At 32.7% G+C, this 21,851-nt stretch overlaps 3 protein-coding genes and 1 long non-coding RNA gene across 5 annotated transcripts; 3 read left to right on the top strand and 1 right to left on the bottom strand.

Moving 5' to 3' along the window:
• Positions 1–2,508: 2,508 nt before the first annotated feature.
• LOC118039910 (transcription factor MYB62) lies at positions 2,509–4,250 on the bottom strand. Its single transcript, XM_035046744.2, has 3 exons — positions 3,874–4,250; positions 3,640–3,769; positions 2,509–3,501 (listed from the first exon to the last, which is right to left on the bottom strand). Exons 1-3 carry the CDS (start codon positions 4,022–4,024, stop codon positions 2,838–2,840), a joined length of 945 nt encoding a protein of 314 aa, XP_034902635.1. The 5' UTR covers positions 4,025–4,250; the 3' UTR covers positions 2,509–2,837.
• A 5,313-nt stretch (positions 4,251–9,563) lies between these two features.
• LOC118039911 (uncharacterized) lies at positions 9,564–10,980 on the top strand. The gene is made up of 3 exons (XR_004685989.2): positions 9,564–10,044; positions 10,492–10,587; positions 10,678–10,980. It is a non-coding gene; the product is annotated as an uncharacterized lncRNA (long non-coding RNA).
• Positions 10,981–13,019: 2,039 nt separating this feature from the next.
• Positions 13,020–15,955, top strand: LOC118039912 (universal stress protein A-like protein). Of its 2 annotated transcripts, XM_035046746.2 has the most exons (4): positions 13,035–13,428; positions 13,582–13,673; positions 15,254–15,372; positions 15,648–15,955. In XM_035046746.2, the coding sequence occupies exons 1-4, from the start codon at positions 13,236–13,238 to the stop codon at positions 15,727–15,729; spliced, it is 486 nt and encodes a 161-aa protein (XP_034902637.1). In that variant the 5' UTR covers positions 13,035–13,235; the 3' UTR covers positions 15,730–15,955. The 2 variants fall into 2 exon arrangements, with proteins under 2 accessions (XP_073266767.1, XP_034902637.1); XM_073410666.1 differs by lacking the exon at positions 15,254–15,372 and having other exon boundaries at positions 13,020–13,428.
• A 1,187-nt stretch (positions 15,956–17,142) lies between these two features.
• Positions 17,143–20,175, top strand: LOC118039913 (uncharacterized). Its single transcript, XM_035046747.2, has 4 exons — positions 17,143–17,884; positions 18,337–18,428; positions 19,240–19,358; positions 19,607–20,175. The coding sequence occupies exons 1-4, from the start codon at positions 17,671–17,673 to the stop codon at positions 19,683–19,685; spliced, it is 504 nt and encodes a 167-aa protein (XP_034902638.2). The 5' UTR covers positions 17,143–17,670; the 3' UTR covers positions 19,686–20,175.
• Positions 20,176–21,851: the final 1,676 nt, after the last annotated feature.

Raw genomic sequence — 21,851 nt, 5'->3', positions numbered from 1 at the left:
AGAAAAGAATCATCAGAGCTACATCTTAGAATAAGATACTGGCATGGTGGGCCTTCGCAAGGGAGGAACATGATCTTGCAGCTTGATATACCAGCACGTGTAGAATAGTACTATAAAATCATATGATTGCATCATCTTAACCGTTTATTCTCCACCCCCCGCTAGATCCTTGGCTACATGCCCACCTTCACACGAGCAAACGGCAACATCTTTTCAAAATTCTGTCACTGTTGTGAAACAAGCCACTATGACGATGGTGTGGTGACATGGTTGAAGATATTTTTTCGAAATGATTTTTCGTTTATGATTTCTGTATAAATAGATCTAAATACAGATGAATATGATGATTTTTTAAGATAAATAGCAATCCCCCAACGGTGTCTTAAGTGTCTAGACATCCTTACCCTCTTAATTAAGACGAGAGGAAAACCGACAAGCATTCCTTAAAACAGCAGAACGGTGGTCTTTCGTGAATTGATAAAACAGTTGATGGGCCCAATCCACCGTGGATAGAGATGTTGTGGCATGTGAATCGTACAGTGGAATTGACGAGATATTAAATTAGTAACAGCATAATGATCTGAGATCAAATCATCAGCTCACAAATCGCAAGGAAATGTTTTATTTAACCATATATTTAACATGTTATTTTGTAACATGAATATGGCTACAAATTTTAGGTATTGCTTCCAGCGAAATCTACTATGTGTAGTTTAATTTCATCAGCAGCAGCCCTGTCAATTCAAATCCAACGTAAATTATGTAAAGAAGCTTAATTAACAAGTAGATCAGCATTAAGAGCAGCCCTTTCAATTCAAATCCAATTTGATGAAGCTTAATTAAGCAGTCTAATCTCAGATCAGCATTAGCCCTCCTCTTAGTATTGGTCATACCATGTATTTATATTGTCAGAATATGACTGCAGAAAGCGGAAAAAACTGTCTTTTCTCTCGGGTTTCAGCAACCTCGAATTTGTCCTCAACCTCAAGCTTGCAATTCCCCACTCTCTCTCTCCCTCTCTCAGTTAATGAAGCCTGGATTTATAGCTCTTGCAACAACCAATCATGTTCCAAATATGCCATATTACTGTAATTAGCCGTAAATCTATGTTTTTCTTTTTCAGTAATGATATACTCATGCTAGTTTTCACGTATTAAAACTAAATTGATCATTATTTTTAATTTAATCAAATTTAAATTAGATCATTAACGTTAATATTAAGGGGTACATGAAAATTTTATTTTTATAATCAAGTCTAAAAATAAATTAACCATTATATTGTGGCTTGTAAGGTAATACATTGCGAGTAACACATTTAATTTACTTTTTTAACCCTCCTTACATGAACCAATTGCCTGGATATACAAGGGCAACAATATATTTTCCATGAGATCCAATGGTCATTTACAAATTGACTTGGGATAAATTGTTTTTGATATTTTGATATTTTATTGGTTTTTAATTTTATAAATATTATTTTTTAAATAAGAAATAAAAAAAAAATTATTGAACTCAATTACGTCTATTACTCTGGTCACATGTTTGACTAAATAAATTTGGCTAAATAACGATCAAGCTTGATAATTATTTATTTAATTAGATGTATATATGAATTTTTTTTAATTTTTCTTGAGATTTTTTTATATATAAAAATATGTTGTGTGTATGTGTGTGTATATTATAAATTATTCATCTCGAGGCAAAAGACGGTACTAATAGCAAGCGATAACTAAAACCCCTTGTATCAATGCTCGAAATAATTGATGAAACATTATAATAATAAAAATTATATCCTTTGTTTCATAATGGAAACAAGATACGCGTACAGGATCAAATATTAAAAACAAAAAGAACATCTACAAAGGTATGTTCTCACCAAAAAAGAAAAAAGAGTAAGAAAAGAAACTGTGGAAATCTATTATTAATCCAAGATTAGACTTAATTAAAAGATACTTTTGTCTCTATCTTTGATTAAAATTTCTTTATTATACTTTCATGTCGTGCTAGTGCAGCAGTGCTCCTGCCAATAACTTTTCATGTTGAAATGATGTGGAGGAACACGCCCTACTCTCTTTCAGTTACTTTCGTTAGAGATGCCACCACCTCTTCGGATAAGGACCAATAATTTCTAGGAGAGCAGCACTTCCTTCGTGAAGGAAGATTGATGTTCTGGGATTTTGACATCGCCACCACCCCTGCTACCCTTTTCTGTTCCAAGCCTTCCCTGGCAACCGTGAGTGTCCTCTACTGTATATGTTGAGATGTGACTCCACCTCTGATCTAATCCCCGTGCGGTCACTTCTATCCATCATTTCATCAAATCCATGACCACCACATCACCACCTTTTCAGGCTTCTCTTCTTTCCGTTAGCATTGGAGGTCAAGAGCAATTGATTTGATATGCAAGTGCAGAGAATTCAGTCGTATAAGGGAAGTGAAAACATACAAGGAAGTCCTTTGAGAACAGTGGTATCAAGAAAATGACCCGTATAACAGTTCAGACGTGAATGTCGACGGTATATGAAATCCTACCGGAGGATATCATTATCATTGAAACTAAACAATTACATAAAAAAACCCAAAGATGATACACATAATCTTCATCAAAACCAAGCATCTGAGGTCTAAAATCAACATTAACTGCTATATTTACTGATCTTTCTAGACGTATATAGCTAGGGGGCAAGATTATTACATCCTTTTACAGCTACGACAATGCTGGAGTTATTTATTAACTATTCTATATCCAATGCGGATAAGTATTCAAGGCTGGGTCAGCATGATTAATAGAAAGGACCCTAAACTTGATAGCAGGGGGCCACCCCCCCACCCTAGAATTAGATGCCTGTTTCTCTCAAGTCCCTAAAAACCCACATGTCATCCATATTCCATAAAGTATCTTCCATGCTGTCAAACACCCAATTGCCTTCAGCCACCTGACATTCCAGTGGTGAATTGTCATGAGTGCCCATACCAGCAGAAGCCACATTGAATCCATCCATGTCATAGCTACTGCCCTCCTTATTGTAAGTGTCACTCAGAATCAAGTTGTTGCAGACAGTATCACCAAGCAGAGGTGAGCAAGATGGGTTTTCAAGAATTTCATCAGGCTGCTGTGATATTGTGTTGGAATTTGTAGAAAGAAGATAGGGGCTTGTGACTGAGAACGAATTTTCACTGCCAGGATTTGAGTAGTGTGTAAATCTGCTTTCTGGAGGGCATAGCAATGTTGGCAAGGAATTATGAACTGGAAGATTGGATGATGTAGACCTGACTTCACGATCAGCTAGTGAATCAAGTGTTGTCAAGGAAGAAGAATAAGAAGCCTGCTCTATTTTCTGAATCAATCTTGGCATCCAGTAACTCCTAACAGCATCAAGAAACCTCTTACTATTAGCTTCAATGTTAAGTTGGCGTGCCTCCTTCTGCACCTTTGTCCTCCAATAATTCTTGATTTCGTTGTCTGTTCTTCCAGGCAGATGTTGTGCAATCTTTGACCACCTAAGATTTTCAAAAGAAGAAAAAATTAGGATTTAGGATTATAAGACAATAAGTCCTGAACAACACAGGCGTGCTGCTGCATAAGATTTAACAGCAACTCCAGGCTTGAATTTGATGATCATGAGATTGTATATATACCTGTTACCCCATTTGGAGTGCAGTTCAAGAATCAAAAGCTGTTCTTGTGGAGTAAGATTACCACGCTTGATGTCAGGTTTTAGGTAATTCAGCCATCTTAATCTGCAACTCTTTCCAGTTCTCTTCAGTCCTGTAAAGTTAGAGCATGATTAGTTGAACAACTAAAACAGAAGAAATTACTCAATTTAACCTTTTGGAGCTGACGCACGGCTCATCACGAGGTCTTTAATTTACCTGCACCTCTTGCTAACATGTTCCAACGACCTTCACCATGAAGAGTAATGTAATGAGTGAGCAACGTGTCTTCTTCAAGAGTCCATGGGCCTCTTCTCAGCTCACTTTCTTCTTCTTTAGGACTGCAAATCCTCTTTCGAACACCAAGCATTGATGCTCTCGTATTTTGTAGATAATATCGGCACGTATCGGGTGACAAAAAGAGAGGGACAGGGACGTTTTGGTCAAGGTCTAATTAGTGCGTTTGAGAAGTAGCACTAAAACAGAGAAGTGCCAGAAATTTACAGGCCACTATAACAAGGTTCAAGCTATCTGCTTGTGCCTTAGAGAGCATTAAACATTGAACTTCAATTGCACTTCCCCCCCCGCACTCTCTTGCCTTTATATACAAGTGAAGGGGATGGAGTTTTTGGTGATGGGGTTGGTCATTTCTGATGAGTGACGTGCGATGAATGGGTCATGAATAAAATCTGAACTTAGGGTTTCATAAAAATAAAAATAAAAAAATGACAAAGCATTTAGCCTCACTTTTTGAAGAGATTGTTTCGATTCGTTGTAATTGCTTTTTAAATAATATTTTATATTAAAATATATATTAATGATATATTTTTTTATTTTTAAAAAATTATTTTTAATATTAGCACATCAAAATAATTTGAAAACACTAAAAATATATTAATTTGAAGTTAAAAAAAAAAATTTCAAATATTTTTGAAAAAAAAAAAATCAGAGCGGATGGATCCCATTTTCAAAATAGTTTGCTCTATTTCTTTCTTTTTTATTAATTTCAAATCTTAAGAGCAATATTAATTCACGATAGCTTACTTTTTTGAAATACTCTTATGAATATAAAATGCATGTTCTTGAAAGAAGAGAAAAATATTTTTTTATTGCTGGACAGAAAAAAAAAACTAAATTAGACAAAAAAAAATTTATCTCAACTCAATAATTTAAAATGTTAGTTAAAGTTTCAATATATGATTTATATTATCTCTCAGATGAAAAATTTTTGGGCTTAAAATTTACACAAATTTATACTATCTTATATTTAATTTTTATCGAATAAATAAAAATAATAAGATTAAAACTCGTAATTACTTGATCATTAAAATTTTGATTTCATATAAAAAAAACACCTCAATCCAATAATCTAAATCTCAATAAATAATTTATATTATTCTTAAAAAAAAAAAAAAAACTATTAGAGCCGGCATCACATCTACAGGTCAAGAGAAAAATAAAAATAGGATAAAATATTATAATATTCTTTCGAGCATTAGAAAATAAAGAAGACACGTTACGTTAGTCTCCCAATAAACCAAAAAACGTGAAAAAGCCACATTAAGATGTACAGAGTGGGATCTTCTTTTCCGTCCGAACAACTGTGGAAGGGTGGACTTGAGAGAAGAGATGGGGACTGACTTCACAAAGTCCGATTCAACAACGCTTTCTATATTTAATTTCCTTAAAAAAGAAGAAAAGCGAGAGAGGTAACTCGAAAACGAACCTTGCTTGTTTCTCGATCCTGCGGAATGATTCCGACCATTTGCTTATGTTAATTTCTTCTAGATTCTCTTTACAAGAAACGTGATTGCCTGGACAAAATATATTATTTGACAATACACACAATAATTGTTAGAGCTTGCGAGCTGCCAATAATGGAATATGATGGAAGATTCCTGATGGCATTATTCATCCTACACTAATATATTAAGCCGCAAAGATGGCCAGAACATATCATTTCTTAATTAATTTATAAGTTAATTCATATTAATCTAGGGTATTTAGAAGATTATTTAAACAAAAAAACCTTAAAAATTGAATTAAGAGAATTAATCAAACCTCTTTAACATCAAGCCTGTTCTTGCGATTTCTTAAATTTCTTGTAATATTTAATTAAGTTTGATGAATTTGGCTAAACAAGGAATTCATGGAGGGGGAGAGGGAGAGGGAATATTACCACCGTAGAATAAACAGCGCATTTTACTGCTAGAATTAACTGGAGTATCATTTTAATGATAATTGATGTACACCAATATTGATTAAACACGTGATCTATAAGTGAATGCATGATGTACAAATTTATTATTAGGAAAATAAAAAACGATACACGTCTCTAGTCTACCGATAGGGGGGGGGGGGTTGATCGATGTACCCTTGAATATACAGTGCATCTGTAGCAATAATTAACTGCTTATTTGACCGACGCCTTCTTACGGGTCAACTATTTTTTAAAAAAATGTATATACAGATTTTTACAATATATTTCTATAAAAAAAATAAAGTGAAATTTAAAAAGTTAATGATTAAATAAATTAAAAATTATTTATGCAAAGTAAATAAATATCAAGCCTAATCCCTACCCTGCTGAAATAAACTGAGTGAAATCTATGAGTTATGTCAAGAAATTAATTGGGTTTAATATATATATATATATATATATATATATATATATATATATTAAAATAAACACTTATTTAAGAATTAATAAAATATTAAAATAATTGGAGAAATAATCAAATTAAAATAAATTATATTGCCCAATTATTAATTAACCAAATATTAAATAATCATAAAATTAGAAAAACATATAATGAAAAAAATTAAAAAAAAACAAATGTAATTATAATGGATAAAAAAACAAAAAGGCCTTTGCCTAAAAAAATTAGGCTAGTCTATTTTTTTTTTAAAAAAAAGCTTAATTTTAACCATATTTTGACTTAAAAAAATCATAAAAACACCCTAAATATATTGTAAAACATATCCATAACCCTTAATAATTTAAAAATTATCTTTAAAATCCAAAATCAAGATTTTTTTTCTGATTCAGATTCATAATTTTAGATAAGAAAAAAACAATATTTTATCTAAACTTTACTCATAAAAAAATTCATTACCAAGATCATATATTTTCATTACCCAAATCAGCTTTAATCGAGACCTTTTCCTTTCCATCTCTCAAGCTAAACCAAAGATAAAAAATTTTAAAAAATAAAGTTTTGAGACTAAAATTAAATTTAATAAATTGTTAGGTCTCAAAGCTTATAACTCTAATTTTAGCAAAACAATCTCATTTTTTTGTGTTTTTTTTAACATTATATATTTAAATTTATTTTAACATTAATACATTAAAATAATTTAAAAATGCTAAAGAAAATAATTTAAAATAAAAAATAAAATTTAGATAAATAGTATTTTCACTGAATACCAAACATCCTCTTACTAGAGAACAGTAAAAGGCGCGGTGGTGGGGCCTGAGATCAACGAGTTTAGGACGAGTGTGAATCAATAATTGAAGCAAAGGTCCAGGAGAGGGTCTGTTGATTTTTTGGGTAATCAAGATAGAGTTGACTCGGCATCGGAGATTTCCATAGGGAGGTACTCTGCAAACTCACTAATCAGTGATGGGACGACTTCAGGATTTACGAAAGTTGCTAATCAAAGGCTGCTGTCGTCGACTTGGATTAAGACTGTCTGTGTCCGAATACATAAATCCCATGCCGGTAAGTAATAAATGTGAGACTCGGGACTCGACAAATATCGGCCTTATGCTCTACTCAACTTCTACCACGCGTGTTTGAACTGTGGGGGCCTTTATAAATCTTGATATTTATCCATCTGATAAGACCATGGAAGCCACATAAATTTATGGCAGTGTTAGTAATTACTTTATAAATAATTATATATGTATAATTTTATTTAAAAATTCTCATGAATATAATAAAATATTTACTCTGTTTTTTATTATGCAGCTTTTATATATTTTTTAAATTGATTATTTCTTTTTGTATAAATTCATATAATAATTATTAAGATATATATTTTAAAAACCCGCCTTTTCAAATCATGATATTTTTTTTATTAAAAAATAAAGACATGAATAAAAAAAAATATTTTTTATATATCAAAAAATACATGAAAAAAATTTATATGAAAAAAATACATAAAAAGATAAATGAGTTTTAATTGAAAAGATTCTTTACTAGAAAATCATAAGTATAAAACTGTTTGTTCGACACTATTGGGTCTCTGTAATTCTTTGAAGAAAAAAAAATTAATTTTCATGTCAAAGACATGTTCTTTTTTATTTTATTGTGAAAATAATTTTGTATTTATATATTATGATGATCATCCCACATAAATCAAGTAAAATAGATTATCTACACACACCAATTTTTTTAATAAATAGTTTTAAAAATTAAATAAAATCTGTTTATTAACTAAAATAAAAACCATCACGGATAATTAAACTAGTTTTGTCCTAAAATAATAGGATTGTAACGCCCGTTTGAAAGGTAGAATCTAAAAATAAAAATAAGTAATTTTTTAAATAATCTATGATTTTCGTTGATTTTTTTTTCCATTTTAAATAAAAATTTCAGAATAATCAAGTCGAGGGTTTAGTGCAGCTGATCAATACAATTATTAGTTTAAAAACGTTTAGATATTTTTTATGGAATATTATAAATTCGAGAGATTAAAAAAGTTGGAGGACAAATAAATGTATAAATAATTACATCTCTAACTTAAAAAAAAAAAGATGAGTGAAATAAAAAATGTGAGCAAAGCACTAGCAAACTACAGGTAGTCACTGAGACTTTACAGTTTGCAATTGAATTGCGTAAATTCTAACGCCCGAAGAAAAGAAAAGGAAAAGAAAGAAAAAAAGACCCGCAGAGAAATCAATGACGGACAATTTCGGTATTTCCCACCCGAACATAGATAGATTTTAGATAGCACAAACAGTGTCCGATGATTGTGCTTTCGCCAATAATTCCCCCACCGCACGTGACTCTTCCTGCTACCTCACGGCGGTGCCATTTCTCGATCTCAAAGCTGGCAAAGGGTAACATTTCTTTCTTTCTTGTGAAGTAATTAGTTTGATCTTGATTTTGCGATATGGAAATTGATGTATCAGTGTACTTTATTTTAAAAAACCTTCATAAAAACTCATGACTAAAAAGGGATAAGATTAAAAAAACCTAAAAAATATCAAAGCTGAGGATAAAAATGTGTTGTAAAAATATCATCTCTTTTTTCGTTACATATCCCAAGCATTTGTTGTATGACACATTATTAATTCCAATCCCCTTGAACTTAGTTATGCTTCAAGCCTAAATATTTGTAGGTTTGACACCTTGTCAAACTTAATTTTCTTGAGCTCAGCTATGTGGGAGATCCAAGTGTTCATGAGTTTGACACTGTCAAATTTAATTTTTTTGAGCTCGGTTATGCGTCAAGTCTAAGTGTTTATGGGTTTGATATAATGTCAAACTCGATCCCCTATGAGTCAGGTCTTTTTTCAAGAATAAGTGCTCGATGTAAGAATTTAAGGTTATTATCTCTTTACTCCCTAGTAAATCAAAACATTTTAAAAAAAATCTTATCTGCATCAAATTGATATTAATATTGATAATAAAAGATGATCTAATCAATATTAATAATATGTACATATTGACATAGAATTATATTCTATAAATACGTGATATCATCAACATTAAATGTTAGGTAAAGAAATACATCATCAATAATAATTTTAATTATAAGATGTACTTCTATTTAAATGAAGAAAAAGAGTTACAACCACTTGAATAAAAAAAGAAAAATGCTATAAAAACACTTTGAATAAATCAAGCAGGGGTTTACAATCTTCACCTTAAAAATCCTTAGAAAAAGACTGTTTTTATATAAAAAAATCCAGTTTCTGATACCGATCTCTGAAATCCTCGTATAAAAAGAATAAAAGATTGATATGAACTTATATTCACCCATCATACGTGCCATCATACAAGCGTGACAAAAAGAAGCACCATGAAAAATGATGAAAAGGGGTTTTGCGGGATGAGTGGATTAGTGGAAGGGGAGCAAAAGTGCATGATTGCGAGCTGGATCGATACGGAGCTGTCAACAATGCTGTTTATGCCAGTAATTGTCAACGTGGCAGATACTTATAAATCATCATCTTTTCTTGAACCCAGATGGACGAGAGAGGAAAATTGGAATGAAAAATTGTAAATTCATTATGCATGATCAGCAATTTTATTTATTTATTTGTAATAAACTGGAATTAATCTTAATCAGGTCGTCATGATCTTCTGGAGAGGATTGGTATCGGGGCTGAGGCTCGCAATAGATATGCATTGGCACTGTCAAATTCTCAGCCTGCTAAGAGTATGTCATTGTTTTGTTATCTCTATCAACTACGTCAATCTTTTGTGTGTTTTGCTCTGTTTATTTGGTAACCCTTCGAATCCAAATGCCAAGCTTTATCTTTTTTCTAACAAACTAGAGGAGGGACCAAACTAGGAACACAGGTGAACGTAGTTAGTTTAGCTGCCCCTGAAAAGAAGAATGATTTGTTAGTGGAAAAAGGGTTTTAAACTTGAAACTTTTCGTCCAAACTCCATTCCCACTAGGATATTACTGGGTACTTGCAAATACTTTATGTGCATCTGTTACAATGCAACTATGATAAAAACACTTGCCCTGTGGTTGATTGGAAATTTCAGTCAGCGGTTTTGCAATATGCGTGCCGCAGCTAGTAAAAGCAACATCTAAAAAGTGTTTCTGGAAATTTTTAGTGATATTCTCCTGTTGTTGGTGCTTCTGTGCACCTAGAGTGGAGACAGGTTTGTTGTAAAGACAGGGATCTCTGGTTCCTCTTCTGCTTGCCTATACTTTGAATACTTCGTCGTCAGACTGCCAAAGGCAGAGGTAATTTATCATCAGACTTAGGGTACATATTTTCAGGATCTGTCCTGTTTATTCTTAGAATCTCAGAAACTCTAATACCACTCTCTGCAGCCTATCCTGGAAGCAAAAGCAATGGCTGTCTGGCTTGACAGAAATTATCGTCCGGTGTGTTCCACCTGAATTGGGATTTACTATTGACCCGAGAATAAGTAGACGGGCTTCGCCAAAAAAACAAAAAGATGATGGGGGTCAAAGGATTATTACTCATAGAATTACTTCTAGCAGACCCAGGAGACCTCGTGACCACAAATGGGAACTCGTGTTCTTGTAATTTATCAAATTTGTGCACCTATTTTATGTTTATTATTATCTTAGTTCACCTTGAAGAGAATGCAAGCAATTCCTAGTCTTTCATTTCTGATTGTGTTAGCTCACATTTTGAGGCTCCCCCGCCCAGCCCCCAGGGCCGTTAGCATTCAAAGGGCTCGAAGCATGCATAGTCCAGTCCATTCATGAGCTGATAAATGTTTGTCATCTCAATCGGTCTTGATTCTGGCTCTTCCATGCTTGGAGTCTTCTGTCTCAGTATATTACACTGTTTTATAGGGGAAGAAACGATGTCAAAGGAACTCTTATTTTTGTAGTCAATTCTACTGCTAGAACACACCAACATTCCTCTGGAGCTCGACAGTAAGGACAATTTGAGATTTGACTCCCATTTTGTTAATTTTTTTTTTTTTTGGGGTATTAAACTGGCCCTTATTTTGTTCCTGGAAATGGGAAAGTGGTATCATGAATCTCAGCGGTCCATCCAAGCACGCATGTGGTGAGGATAAATAGTGCGAGATGTTCCGAAGGAGTACAAATGTAGAATGGTTGGGCCTTCATTCTTATTCTAAACCCATTATTGGAGTGGAGGATTGCTACTATTTCCAAGTTATATGACAAAATTCGGATTAGATCTCGAAAGAGCTGTCTAGCGCTATCTGCTACTATTTCCAAGTTACATGCCAAAATTCCTGTGTTTTCTTTCGTTTTGGATAGAAATGGTGACGATGCAGAAACATCTAGGCTTCAAATGTAACTAGTGTCTCCCTCATGCCTCGACAAGTATCACAGTCGTGCACGCCTTCCAATCTCTCTAGAGCCTTCAGCTTTTATTACATCATAATCCGAACTCAAATATTTTTTTTATATCATTATCTGAACTCAATTTTATACTGTTTATTTTTGGTTGTTGAAACTATGTTTTAAGAATATGTTTAGATGAAAAAATATAAAATTATTTTTTAAAATATTTTTATGATTTTCAAGTGATAATATTAAAAAAAATAAAAAAAATATTTTATTTTAATATATTTTTAATAAAAAATACTTTTAAAAATAATTCCAATACAAAATACACGCATTTCAATGGGACAAATCTCTCTCCAAACGCGTGTTTGGTTTGACTCTCCGGTAACAAAACTACATTCAACTACGGTTCTCCAAATTGATTCAAATAATTCAACGTTTATTTCTTTTAAATAATTGAGTTCAAGCTTTATATATAAAGTCGATCTTTACTGCAAGAGTTTTATTTTTTAATGGGTTGATTTGGCTCGATTTAAAATTAATTAAGATTTTTTTTGTTTTCTGAAAAGTAGTTTTTTAAAAATTACTTTTCAAACTTTCATGTGTTTGTTTGTCATTAAAAAAATTGGTCAACGGAAAACACTTTCCGATCAAAGAAAAATTTGGCTTGATTTCTAGGAAAGTGTTTTCCTTTTATTTTAGGCGGAAAACACTTTTTGAAAGTTGTGAAAAAATTAAAAATATCATATTATTTGCTGATTATATCAAATTTGATCCTCAAACTTTTAATTGCCATATATATTTTGTTTTGAATATTTATTTTTCAATTTCATCCCTTAAAATTTAATTTTTATATTAACTTTTGTTTTTATTTTTATAATTGCTATTTAATTTTTCCTTATTATTTTTTAATTAAAGTTTTTTATCTTTCAAATTTGATCATCATTCTTTTGATTGTTATTTATTTTATTTGAAATAATTTATGAAATATTAATTATTAATATTTTAATTTCTTTATCTTTCAATTTTTTTTATTTTTTAGATTTGATCTTTATTATTTTAATCATTATTTATTTTATTTAAGATAATTTATGAAATTATATTTTTTTAATTTTATTCTCATTCAACTTTTTAATTTGTAAAATTTATTTCTTGTTATTTTAATAAATTTAAGAAAAATAAAATATTAATAAGTTATTTTTCAGCTTATTTTCCATGACATAATCAAACACTAGAAAATATTTTTCAATTTATTTTCTATTATACTATCAAATATCAAAAAAATATTTTTTTAGAATTTATTTTTCCTGAAATTTACTTTTTAAAATAAATCTATTTTCCAGCAAACGATTTAACGGTTTTTTAGATACCAAGATCTAAAAAAAAACCTACAATTCTACGCGATATTGCAGTACTGTTCTTTAATTACCATAATCGCACAGGTCCAAAAAATCAAAAGAATAAGAGGAAAACATATTATAGCACTCGATCGTGATCAACATATTCATCTATATTAATCAGAGGACCTTAGCTAGAGAGACTTCGTAGCAGTTAATAAAGCGAAAGCTAGAGCGGTGTATTGATATTATAGAAAAATGGAAGAGGGAAAGAGTGGTGAAAAGAAGAAGGTGATGGTGGCTATAGATGAGAGTGAGAATAGCCACTACACTCTTGAATGGACGCTTGATAAGCTACGAGAGACCATCGCTGACTCTGATGTTATCATCTTCACTGCACAGCCTAATTCTGATCTGGGTTATGTCTACGCTTCCAGTTTTGGCGCTGCTCGTAAGTTCTTCTCAATTCCTTAGTTAGCGTTCATTTATTTTAGTAATAATTTTATAAATAAAAAAAGTCGATTCTTTCAAGAAAAGTTTTAACTGTACGATACTTCAGAGTAGCTCTTTCTTTTTCTTTTTTCTTTATGTATTTTGGTTGCAGCTGTGGATTTGATCACATCTATACAAGAAAATCACAAGAAGGTTGCATCACTTCTATTGGATAAAGCTAAAGATATTTGTGCCAAATATGGGGTAATGGTTTCCATCATTGTATCAAACTGTTCGTTCTTAAATTATTCAGTTTGTGCAAGTAGTTATTCAGTTCTGTGATTGTAGAATGAAAATTTTGATGGTTATTGCACGTAATCACATAACATGTCGAGTGATTTCCTCTGTTGGCTTTCCCCTTCCTTAAAAGGCACAGGTGCTATAAATGAGATTTTCCATTTTATTTGATCATGTTGTTTTTGACCTGTATATAAGCATAATGCATATGTGAAAATACTTTCTTACAAAATCTGACTGGAAAAGGAATAAAAAAGGAAGTGGGTAAATTGAAGCCTAAGGTGCCGTTTGGGAACGTGGCTGCGGGTGAGGTTTACCCGCAGCCACGTAAATTTTCGTTTGGTAATAAAATGGAACTTGCTTTTTACTGGTAGGGCCCACTCATATTTTAATTGAAACGGCGGTTTGGGAGAAGCAGCAAAATGCTGCTTCTCCTGAACGAAAAACTCTGGAACAGTGGAGCATGGCTCCACTGTTCCTTAAACTTAAACAACGTTTTTTTTTTTTTTTTTTTTTTTTTAAACAAAGAAAAGTTTACAATGTACAGTACGAGTGAATTCAATTCACTCGCACTGTTCCTAAACTTAAATCAGAGTTTTAGTTTTTTTTTTTTTTTTTTTGAAAAACCAAGAAAAGTTTTTTTTTTCTGAAAAATCAGTGCAATTAAAAAAAACCAGTGATTTCACTCGCACTATTCATGTAAACGTGAATACTATTTTTTTTTTTAAAAAAAAATTAGTTTAAGGTGAATTAAATTTACTTATACTGTAATCTCAATTTTATTCCTGATAATATTTTACCTAATTTTATTGCATGCTCAAAAAATCATGAAAACTATATTTTTTGTCGAATAAATTTTGTACGTAATGAAATTGTAATTTTTTTTTTTAAAAAAATTGAGTTTTAGTTAAAAAAACTATTATTTAATAACACTACATAAATTAGAAGGATATAGCATGATGACGTAGCATTTGTGAAATTTGATCGCAATTCCAATTATGTTCTTGCCGTGTCAGACCTAGTTAAAAAATTAAATTCAGTTTTTATTTTTATTTTAATTCTGTTTTATTCAAAAAATTAGAATGAGATCACTTGATGAAGTAACAAAAAATTCAGTTTTTATTGTTGTGTTCTTAAGAAATCATGAAAAATATAGTTATTTATTTCATGATGTAATAATGGTAGTTAAATCTACAATATTTAAATTAAAAGTATTTTTTAATTATTTTATAACCTCAATTTGAAAAGCATTTTTTTAACCAAACACATTAAACTACTTTTTGTTCAACCTCAATTTCAACCACAGTTTTAACCAAACATATATTTTTTCAAACCAACCTCAACTAAAAGTACTTTTTATAAAACAACTTTTTTAAAACCACAACCACAACAGCAACCACAATACCAAACACACCCTAAGTCGTTGAGAAATAAATTGCAGTTCCTTAACAAAAAATAAATGCATTGAAGTAAAAGCAGGTTCCACATCAAATAGTTTTGCATGTTGTTATAAGCACAAACAGTAATGTTCTTTTATCTTCCTAAAGATTGTTGCAGAGACAGTGACAGAGATTGGGGATCCTAAATACGCAATATGCGAAGCTGTAGAAAAGCTCAACATCGAACTACTTGTTTTAGGTAGCCATAATCGGGGACCTGTGCAGAGGTTAGTCTTTAATTGAAATGTTATATGCAATCCTCCTTATTCATCAGTCTAAAATTATAATAAAAGAGAGAAAAAGGACAGAGAAAATAGCATGTCATGCTAGCATTTCAGAATGTAATTTGACGGAGAACGAGTCGCCTGTTTTTAACCTGGAGATAAATCAGCTATTGTGTATAGTTGTGCTATTGTATGCAAACATGGGTGCCTCTGAACTGTGCTTCTAGATAGACTAAAACTTACAAATTACTGAGTTTAACTCGAGTTTTCCGGGACAGGGCTTTTCTGGGAAGTGTCAGCAACTACTGTGTGCAAAACGCCAAGTGCCCTGTTCTTGTTGTGAAGAAACCTGCAGTTTGAGGACCTCGCCGTCGTATTGCTGCTATCATGTGAAGCAGAAAGCTGAATTCTGGATATAAGGAGACCAGCAAGTCAGTGTTTTCTATCAAAACAAACTTACAGCATGTCAAGTTAAAATGTCTAGATGTTTTGAAATTTTGAGATTTAGGTCTCTTTTCAAAAGGCATTGTGTTTGTAAATTATTAAGACAAAATAAATACTCCCCAAGCTAGCTTGACTCTGTTAACATGGGTTATCTTCAGCTCTATTATTTCAGATCATTCTCAGATATGATTTGAGCCTTGCAACAGTACATTTCCATAACTAGCACATAAAAAAGAAAAGGAAAAGGAAGAGAGAAGAAACTTTTGGTAAATTGTGCTTTGCTTACTCGTGTTAGCTTGCCATCTCTCTCAATGGGCGTTCCAATGACGCCAAATTGTCCTCCAGTGACCATTAGTAGCCTCAACTTAGTGTTGCTCAGAATGTAAAAATCATCCATTGCTTGCTAAATGCTTTTAAGTTGCTTTGCTCATTAGTTTGCAAGCAATCAGTAAAAAAAAAATCTACTATTTTTTACCTTTTTCATTCCTTGCTCCACTTGACCATGTTTCCTTCTCATACTGCATGTGAAGTCCAATCCTCTTATCTTTCAAATATATCCGATCAAATGTTTAGAGTATTACTAACGCTAAAGTTTTATAGCACATCAATCAACCTATCGTCGAAAGAGGAAGAAATTACCAACAAATTCTGTTCGGGCGACGGAAAACCTTGTACTGTCAAGCACATACTGGTAGATACAAAAGGTAACTTATCCTTCCATAGATGAGCTATATCTTGATCTTAATCCACAAGGATAAAATTTTCACGCTGGGATTCTGCTGATGGAGGCTTTTGATAACCATGACTCTTTGCTGTCAAGGCGACCTTTTTATCAAGGAGAAACAAGAAGAACAAACACAAAATGAGGAGAAGAAAAAGAATTTGCTACAAATACACGAGGCAAAGAAAAAGCTGTAATTTGCTGTGTGACTCATCCACCAGCAAAATTAATGGCTGGGGCCACTAATCACTTTTTTGTTCATTCATTTCTGTTATGGTTATTATACAACTAACTGGGAAATTTCTGCTAAGTAACTCTACAAAAGAGCAATTAAATTTCTTGCTGTCAACTCTACCAGTTGAAAGAAGTAGATGTTAGGAAAAGGAGACTTCATAGGCCAATGCATCAGGTCTCTATCATTCTATACCGGGTAAAACTATCACATCTCACCAAAAATAAACACAGTGCGTCTCAAGTTACCCCTTTCCTTTTCATGAATGAAAGGTTTTCATTAATCAAAAGCAACCAAAGAAGGAGCTTACCTTCCTGCATACAATTTCAAACGATTTTTTAAAGAAAACTAAAATTTACAATGAGGAAAAGTTCCAATTCCCACGTCAAGTTACCTTCCCAGAGCAGAAGTAATCTTTTCATACGACGTAAAATAGATCAGACAGCAAGAAAAGCTTTTGCAATCTTCGTGACCAATTTGGGACGGCACTAAGTGGAAATACAGTAAAAGCAAATTCCCTTTCAAGTAGGAACGTCCTAGAAAAGGCTCCCAATTCTAATCTGAGCATCATTATTGAGACTGTTGGCTTCTCTTACCTAGGCTCGAGTTTTCACTCCACACTGAAAAGAGCAAACCACCCTGAAGCAACAAAAAATTGACTATTGTTACTCTAAAGCACATTACTTTGGAAAAGAAAAGAACTCTTGGTTACTTATGGAGGAAAACTTACTGTAGAGGTATAACAAATGGCTCAACTAACACACTCTTGAATTCAAAACAATGGCCAGTACATTTGAAGACTTTCAATGATATAAATAGGTGAAGTTTCATATCACATGACATTTATGTACCAACTACATTTTATTGAAGTTTAAGACTTTGGTTTTGCATCATCTGCGTGACAATGAATAAAGGAAATGGAAGGGCTAATATGAAGGTGATGGTGGTCATAGATGAAAGTGAGTGCAGTTATCGTGCTCTCATGTGGGTGCTCGACAATCTCAAAGAATCGATCAAGAACTTACCGCTTGTCATATTCGCAGCGCAGCCACCTCCAAACTGTAATTATGTAGTCTCTTCAGCATTTGGTCTCGCTTGCATATGTCCACTCTCAGCCAGTTGAGTATTCCTGCTATCCATTTCGCTAGAACATAAGTGTTCGTGCTGTACATGTTACTGCATTTTACTCTGGATTTCTTGGTTTCTAGTCCTGCTCAGTTAATCTTGGATTTCGTATGATACATCATTCTTAACTAGATTCTGCAGGTTGGCAGGTGGGAATTGTGTTCCATTGTCTATATTTAAGGACTTGAGTTTAAGCCTTTATTGCTTTTTGTTTCCCAAGAAAAGCTAATGGAAATTGTTTAACTATGCACGTAATCCCATAAACAAAATGTGTTTACAAATGCCTTTCCTTTTGTTTTCGGAACGGGAAGTCTGTTACACTCATATCTTTTGATTCATTATTCTCTTGTGAACTTCTCGTATTGAGAGTCATATTAGAAACATTAAACTTAATAGAATGTATACGCGAAATTGATTATCATTAGTTTATACTTTTGAATGACAGCCATGGATCTATTTAACTCTGTTCAACAACAAAATAAGAAGGTGGCATTGGGTATTCTGGAGAAGGCTAAGAGAATATGTGCAAGTAAAGGGGTATGTACATAATAATTAGTGAATCACTTTGCGTAAACCTCTGATCATTCTGTAGTCATTTACCAGTCTACTTTTCCATCTGCGACACATGAAGCCCCACGGAATTATCCATTTTAAAAGGAAAGATGTTAAAGAAAATTGAATTTCTTAAATTTATCCTTGAGATCTCCAGGACAAAGCCATCAAATATGGAAAAACTAGAGAGTAATTTTCAGCTAGTTTTGAAAAAGCAAGCTGTACTGAACCTTTCAGAAAAATCTTAGGTGATTCTTGTTACTGGGAATTTGATGCTTCACATCTTCTGCTAAGGTTAAACAGTCCTGTATCTCAAGATAGAAGTATTCTATAGACTCCTTCGTATCATCTTAATGTACTACCACTTAAACTGTTGCTTTGACTCTGGTGTTGATAGAATCTAGTTTGTTGCGACAAACTATATGGTGGGTGGGTCCTAAAATTTCTTCAAGTCCACCACCTTTATTTGGAAAGCATTTTATTTATGAAAATGAGGCCAATAGTTAGCAAGGTTTTGCCCAAAAATTCAGTACAACTGCTCGCACTTTTCCTCCTCCACCCCGCACTCTCCGGGTGTCTCAATTATGTGTGTTTCTTTTTGACAATATTAGCTTAAATGATATGACGTCGCAGCTAGGAACTTGGTAAAAATAAAAGTGGGCTGGTAAATTTTATGGTCATTCATATTCTGCACACCGCTTTCTTCATGGACTTGATGATGGATGGCACTGATTTTTACCAATTTTCTCTGACTATATATATATACAGGGATCGTCACTGTCTTTTGTCTTCTCAGGTAACTGTGGAGGCAATTACTGAGGCGGGTTATCCTAAAGAGGTCATATGCGATGCAGTTCAGAAGTGTGGTGTCAATTTACTTGTCATTGGCGACGAGGCAAATGGAAATATCAAGAGGTTGGTTTCCTATCTTTCTTATTTTTGCTAGCGATCTGATGGTGACAGAAGATAATCTTGATATGCCACAAAAAGAGAAAGCAGACATGGAACAGCTATTGTACTGCAACATTTAGCAGTGAACACCTCATAAAAATAAATCACGTAGGGGTCAATAACTTACAGGATTTCTTTGACAGAATTTCTATATGCTCATGTAGAGTGGTTTGATTGCATTATCTGACATTGATGCAAATTATTTCCTATAGGGCTTTGCTGGGAAGTGTCAGCAGTTACTGCGTTCAGAATGCCAAGTGCCAGGTTCTTCTTGTGAGAAACAAGGCCTGAGGGGATTTAACTGTTTAATAGATGTATACGGCTGATTTAGCTTCTGTTCTATGATTTGTATTCTACTTGTCACGAAGTTGTAAACATCAAGCCTTATCCTTGCTGTGGAACTGTTGCCCGAAAATAAGGTTGATATTATAAGTCGATCGACTGCTGTGGCATTATTCATCGTGTTTATGCAGGCAGGTGCGTGCTTGGAAAGGCAAGGAGCCCAAAATGGACATCGTTATTGTTGAATTGCTAAATCTATTAAATTATGCTATTGGAAACAACGTAATCTAAGATGTTCGCAGCATCGTAACTCATCAGATGTGTTATTTTCCCAACAAAATGAAGCTAAATCAGGGGGGATCATCTCTAATTCTTCCCTTTTTCAATATGAGGCATGATTATCAACGGAGTCACTTGCACATCAAAGAAGAATAACCTTTTTCACCATATAATATTAGTCATTAGAAGTGGGTTTGTTACGCTCTATTTGCCCCACCAATCATTATAAGTGGGTTTATTCTTTAATAATTATAAGTTTAAGTTTTTTTAGAATTATTAGATATTTACAAGATTATTAATTTTAATATCTGTTAGATTAATCAAGGTACATCTGAATTGATTTGGATATCAAGGATTAAAAAAAAATTAATTCAAATTTTTTTTTTTTTTTATTTCTCTGGAAAATCACATGCCATGCCATGATATATAGGTGTGACTTGCACGGACAAGTCGATAATGACTTCTCCTTTTCCGTTAAGATCGGGTAAATTTTATTTTCGAAGTTACAGGAAAATCTTGACACCAAGCGATTGATGATTAGAATAGGCTCAACGCCACTAAATCAATTATGAAAGCAAAATAATATTCTAATTTCTTGGCTGGTGAAATTAATTTCATCAAACACTTAATAAATTGCATCATAAAGTGAGATTTCATTCAGAATATTAATTAGAAAACTTATACTCAATTATTATTAAATTATATTTATTTAATATTCACATGACAACCTTTTAATTTCCTAAATATCAAAATGCATGGGAAAATCTACTTGAAAATATATTTTTCAATTTAATTGGGTAGAATACATGACTTGTCATATTAACAAGCGAGAGTCTCTCAAACTTGATGGGTAAAAATTGATGAGATTTTTTTTATTATTATTATTATTGTGATGGTGGTGGTGGTGGTGGTTGATGAGATTTTTTTATTATTATTATGGTGGTGGTGGTGGTGGTTGATGAGATTTTTTATTAATATTATGGTGGTGGTAGTGGTGGTGGTGGTGGTGGTTTTTTGAGATCACGAATTCTTGGAAGAAGACGAGCAGGGACCACAAAATGTCTAGATAAGCATACAGTATCGTATATCAACACCCCTTTTATGTGCCACAAGAAAAAGAGAATGAGAGGCTGGCGAGTGGCGGTGATTGATAAAGTGGGACCCGAACAGCGCATAAGCAATCAAGTCGAGGCAGTCTCTAGAAAGAGAAACAAAAGAACAAACAAATGACAGGTCACCGCGTGTCAAATTTGTAGTGGTAGAACCGTCACTAACTTGACCACCACAGATTTGAAAAAGTGCACCACCAGAGCCCTCTTTCCGTTTTGTTTGTAAGCCGGAGGATCAGATCATCTGTGCCTCTGTCGCAACTCGCATGACTCATCACTGACCCAAAAAGCCTATTTTATATTTAAATAAAAACATTTAAAAAGGAAACAACCACACGACTTTCAACTTTCAAGTACTTCCAAGCACCTTCTCAACGTGACTCATCAGTCTCTATCCTTTTTCTCTTTCCAAAAAAGCCTGCTACTTTTTTTATGACGTGGACAAGAATCTCTGCCAGGTAGCCAATGGTTATCTCCCAAGTAACTTGACCCAACTTATTCCCATTACTTTATTATGATAATTTGTTAGGTACAATCGGATCTATCTTCAACTCTGAATGTATCCAATAATTCTTGAGCGAATCCTTCACAATGCTAAAAAAAAAACTTGGAAAATTTATCGAGCTTCACTTTCACATGAAAAATATGAACAATAAAAAACTTTTTTTTCCATTCCAAATTTTATAATTTTTTTTAGTTTTTTTTTTAATTTTATCTTTAATTTTTTTAATAATTATACAAATTATCTTTAGATATATCATATCCACTTAATTATATTAATTTAAAT

The sequence above is a fragment of the Populus alba genome, chromosome 8 (genome assembly GCF_005239225.2).
Source record: "Populus alba chromosome 8, ASM523922v2, whole genome shotgun sequence".
NCBI classification, from domain to species: Eukaryota; Viridiplantae; Streptophyta; class Magnoliopsida; order Malpighiales; family Salicaceae; genus Populus; species Populus alba.
This window is presented reverse-complemented; position numbering and strand designations above follow the sequence as displayed.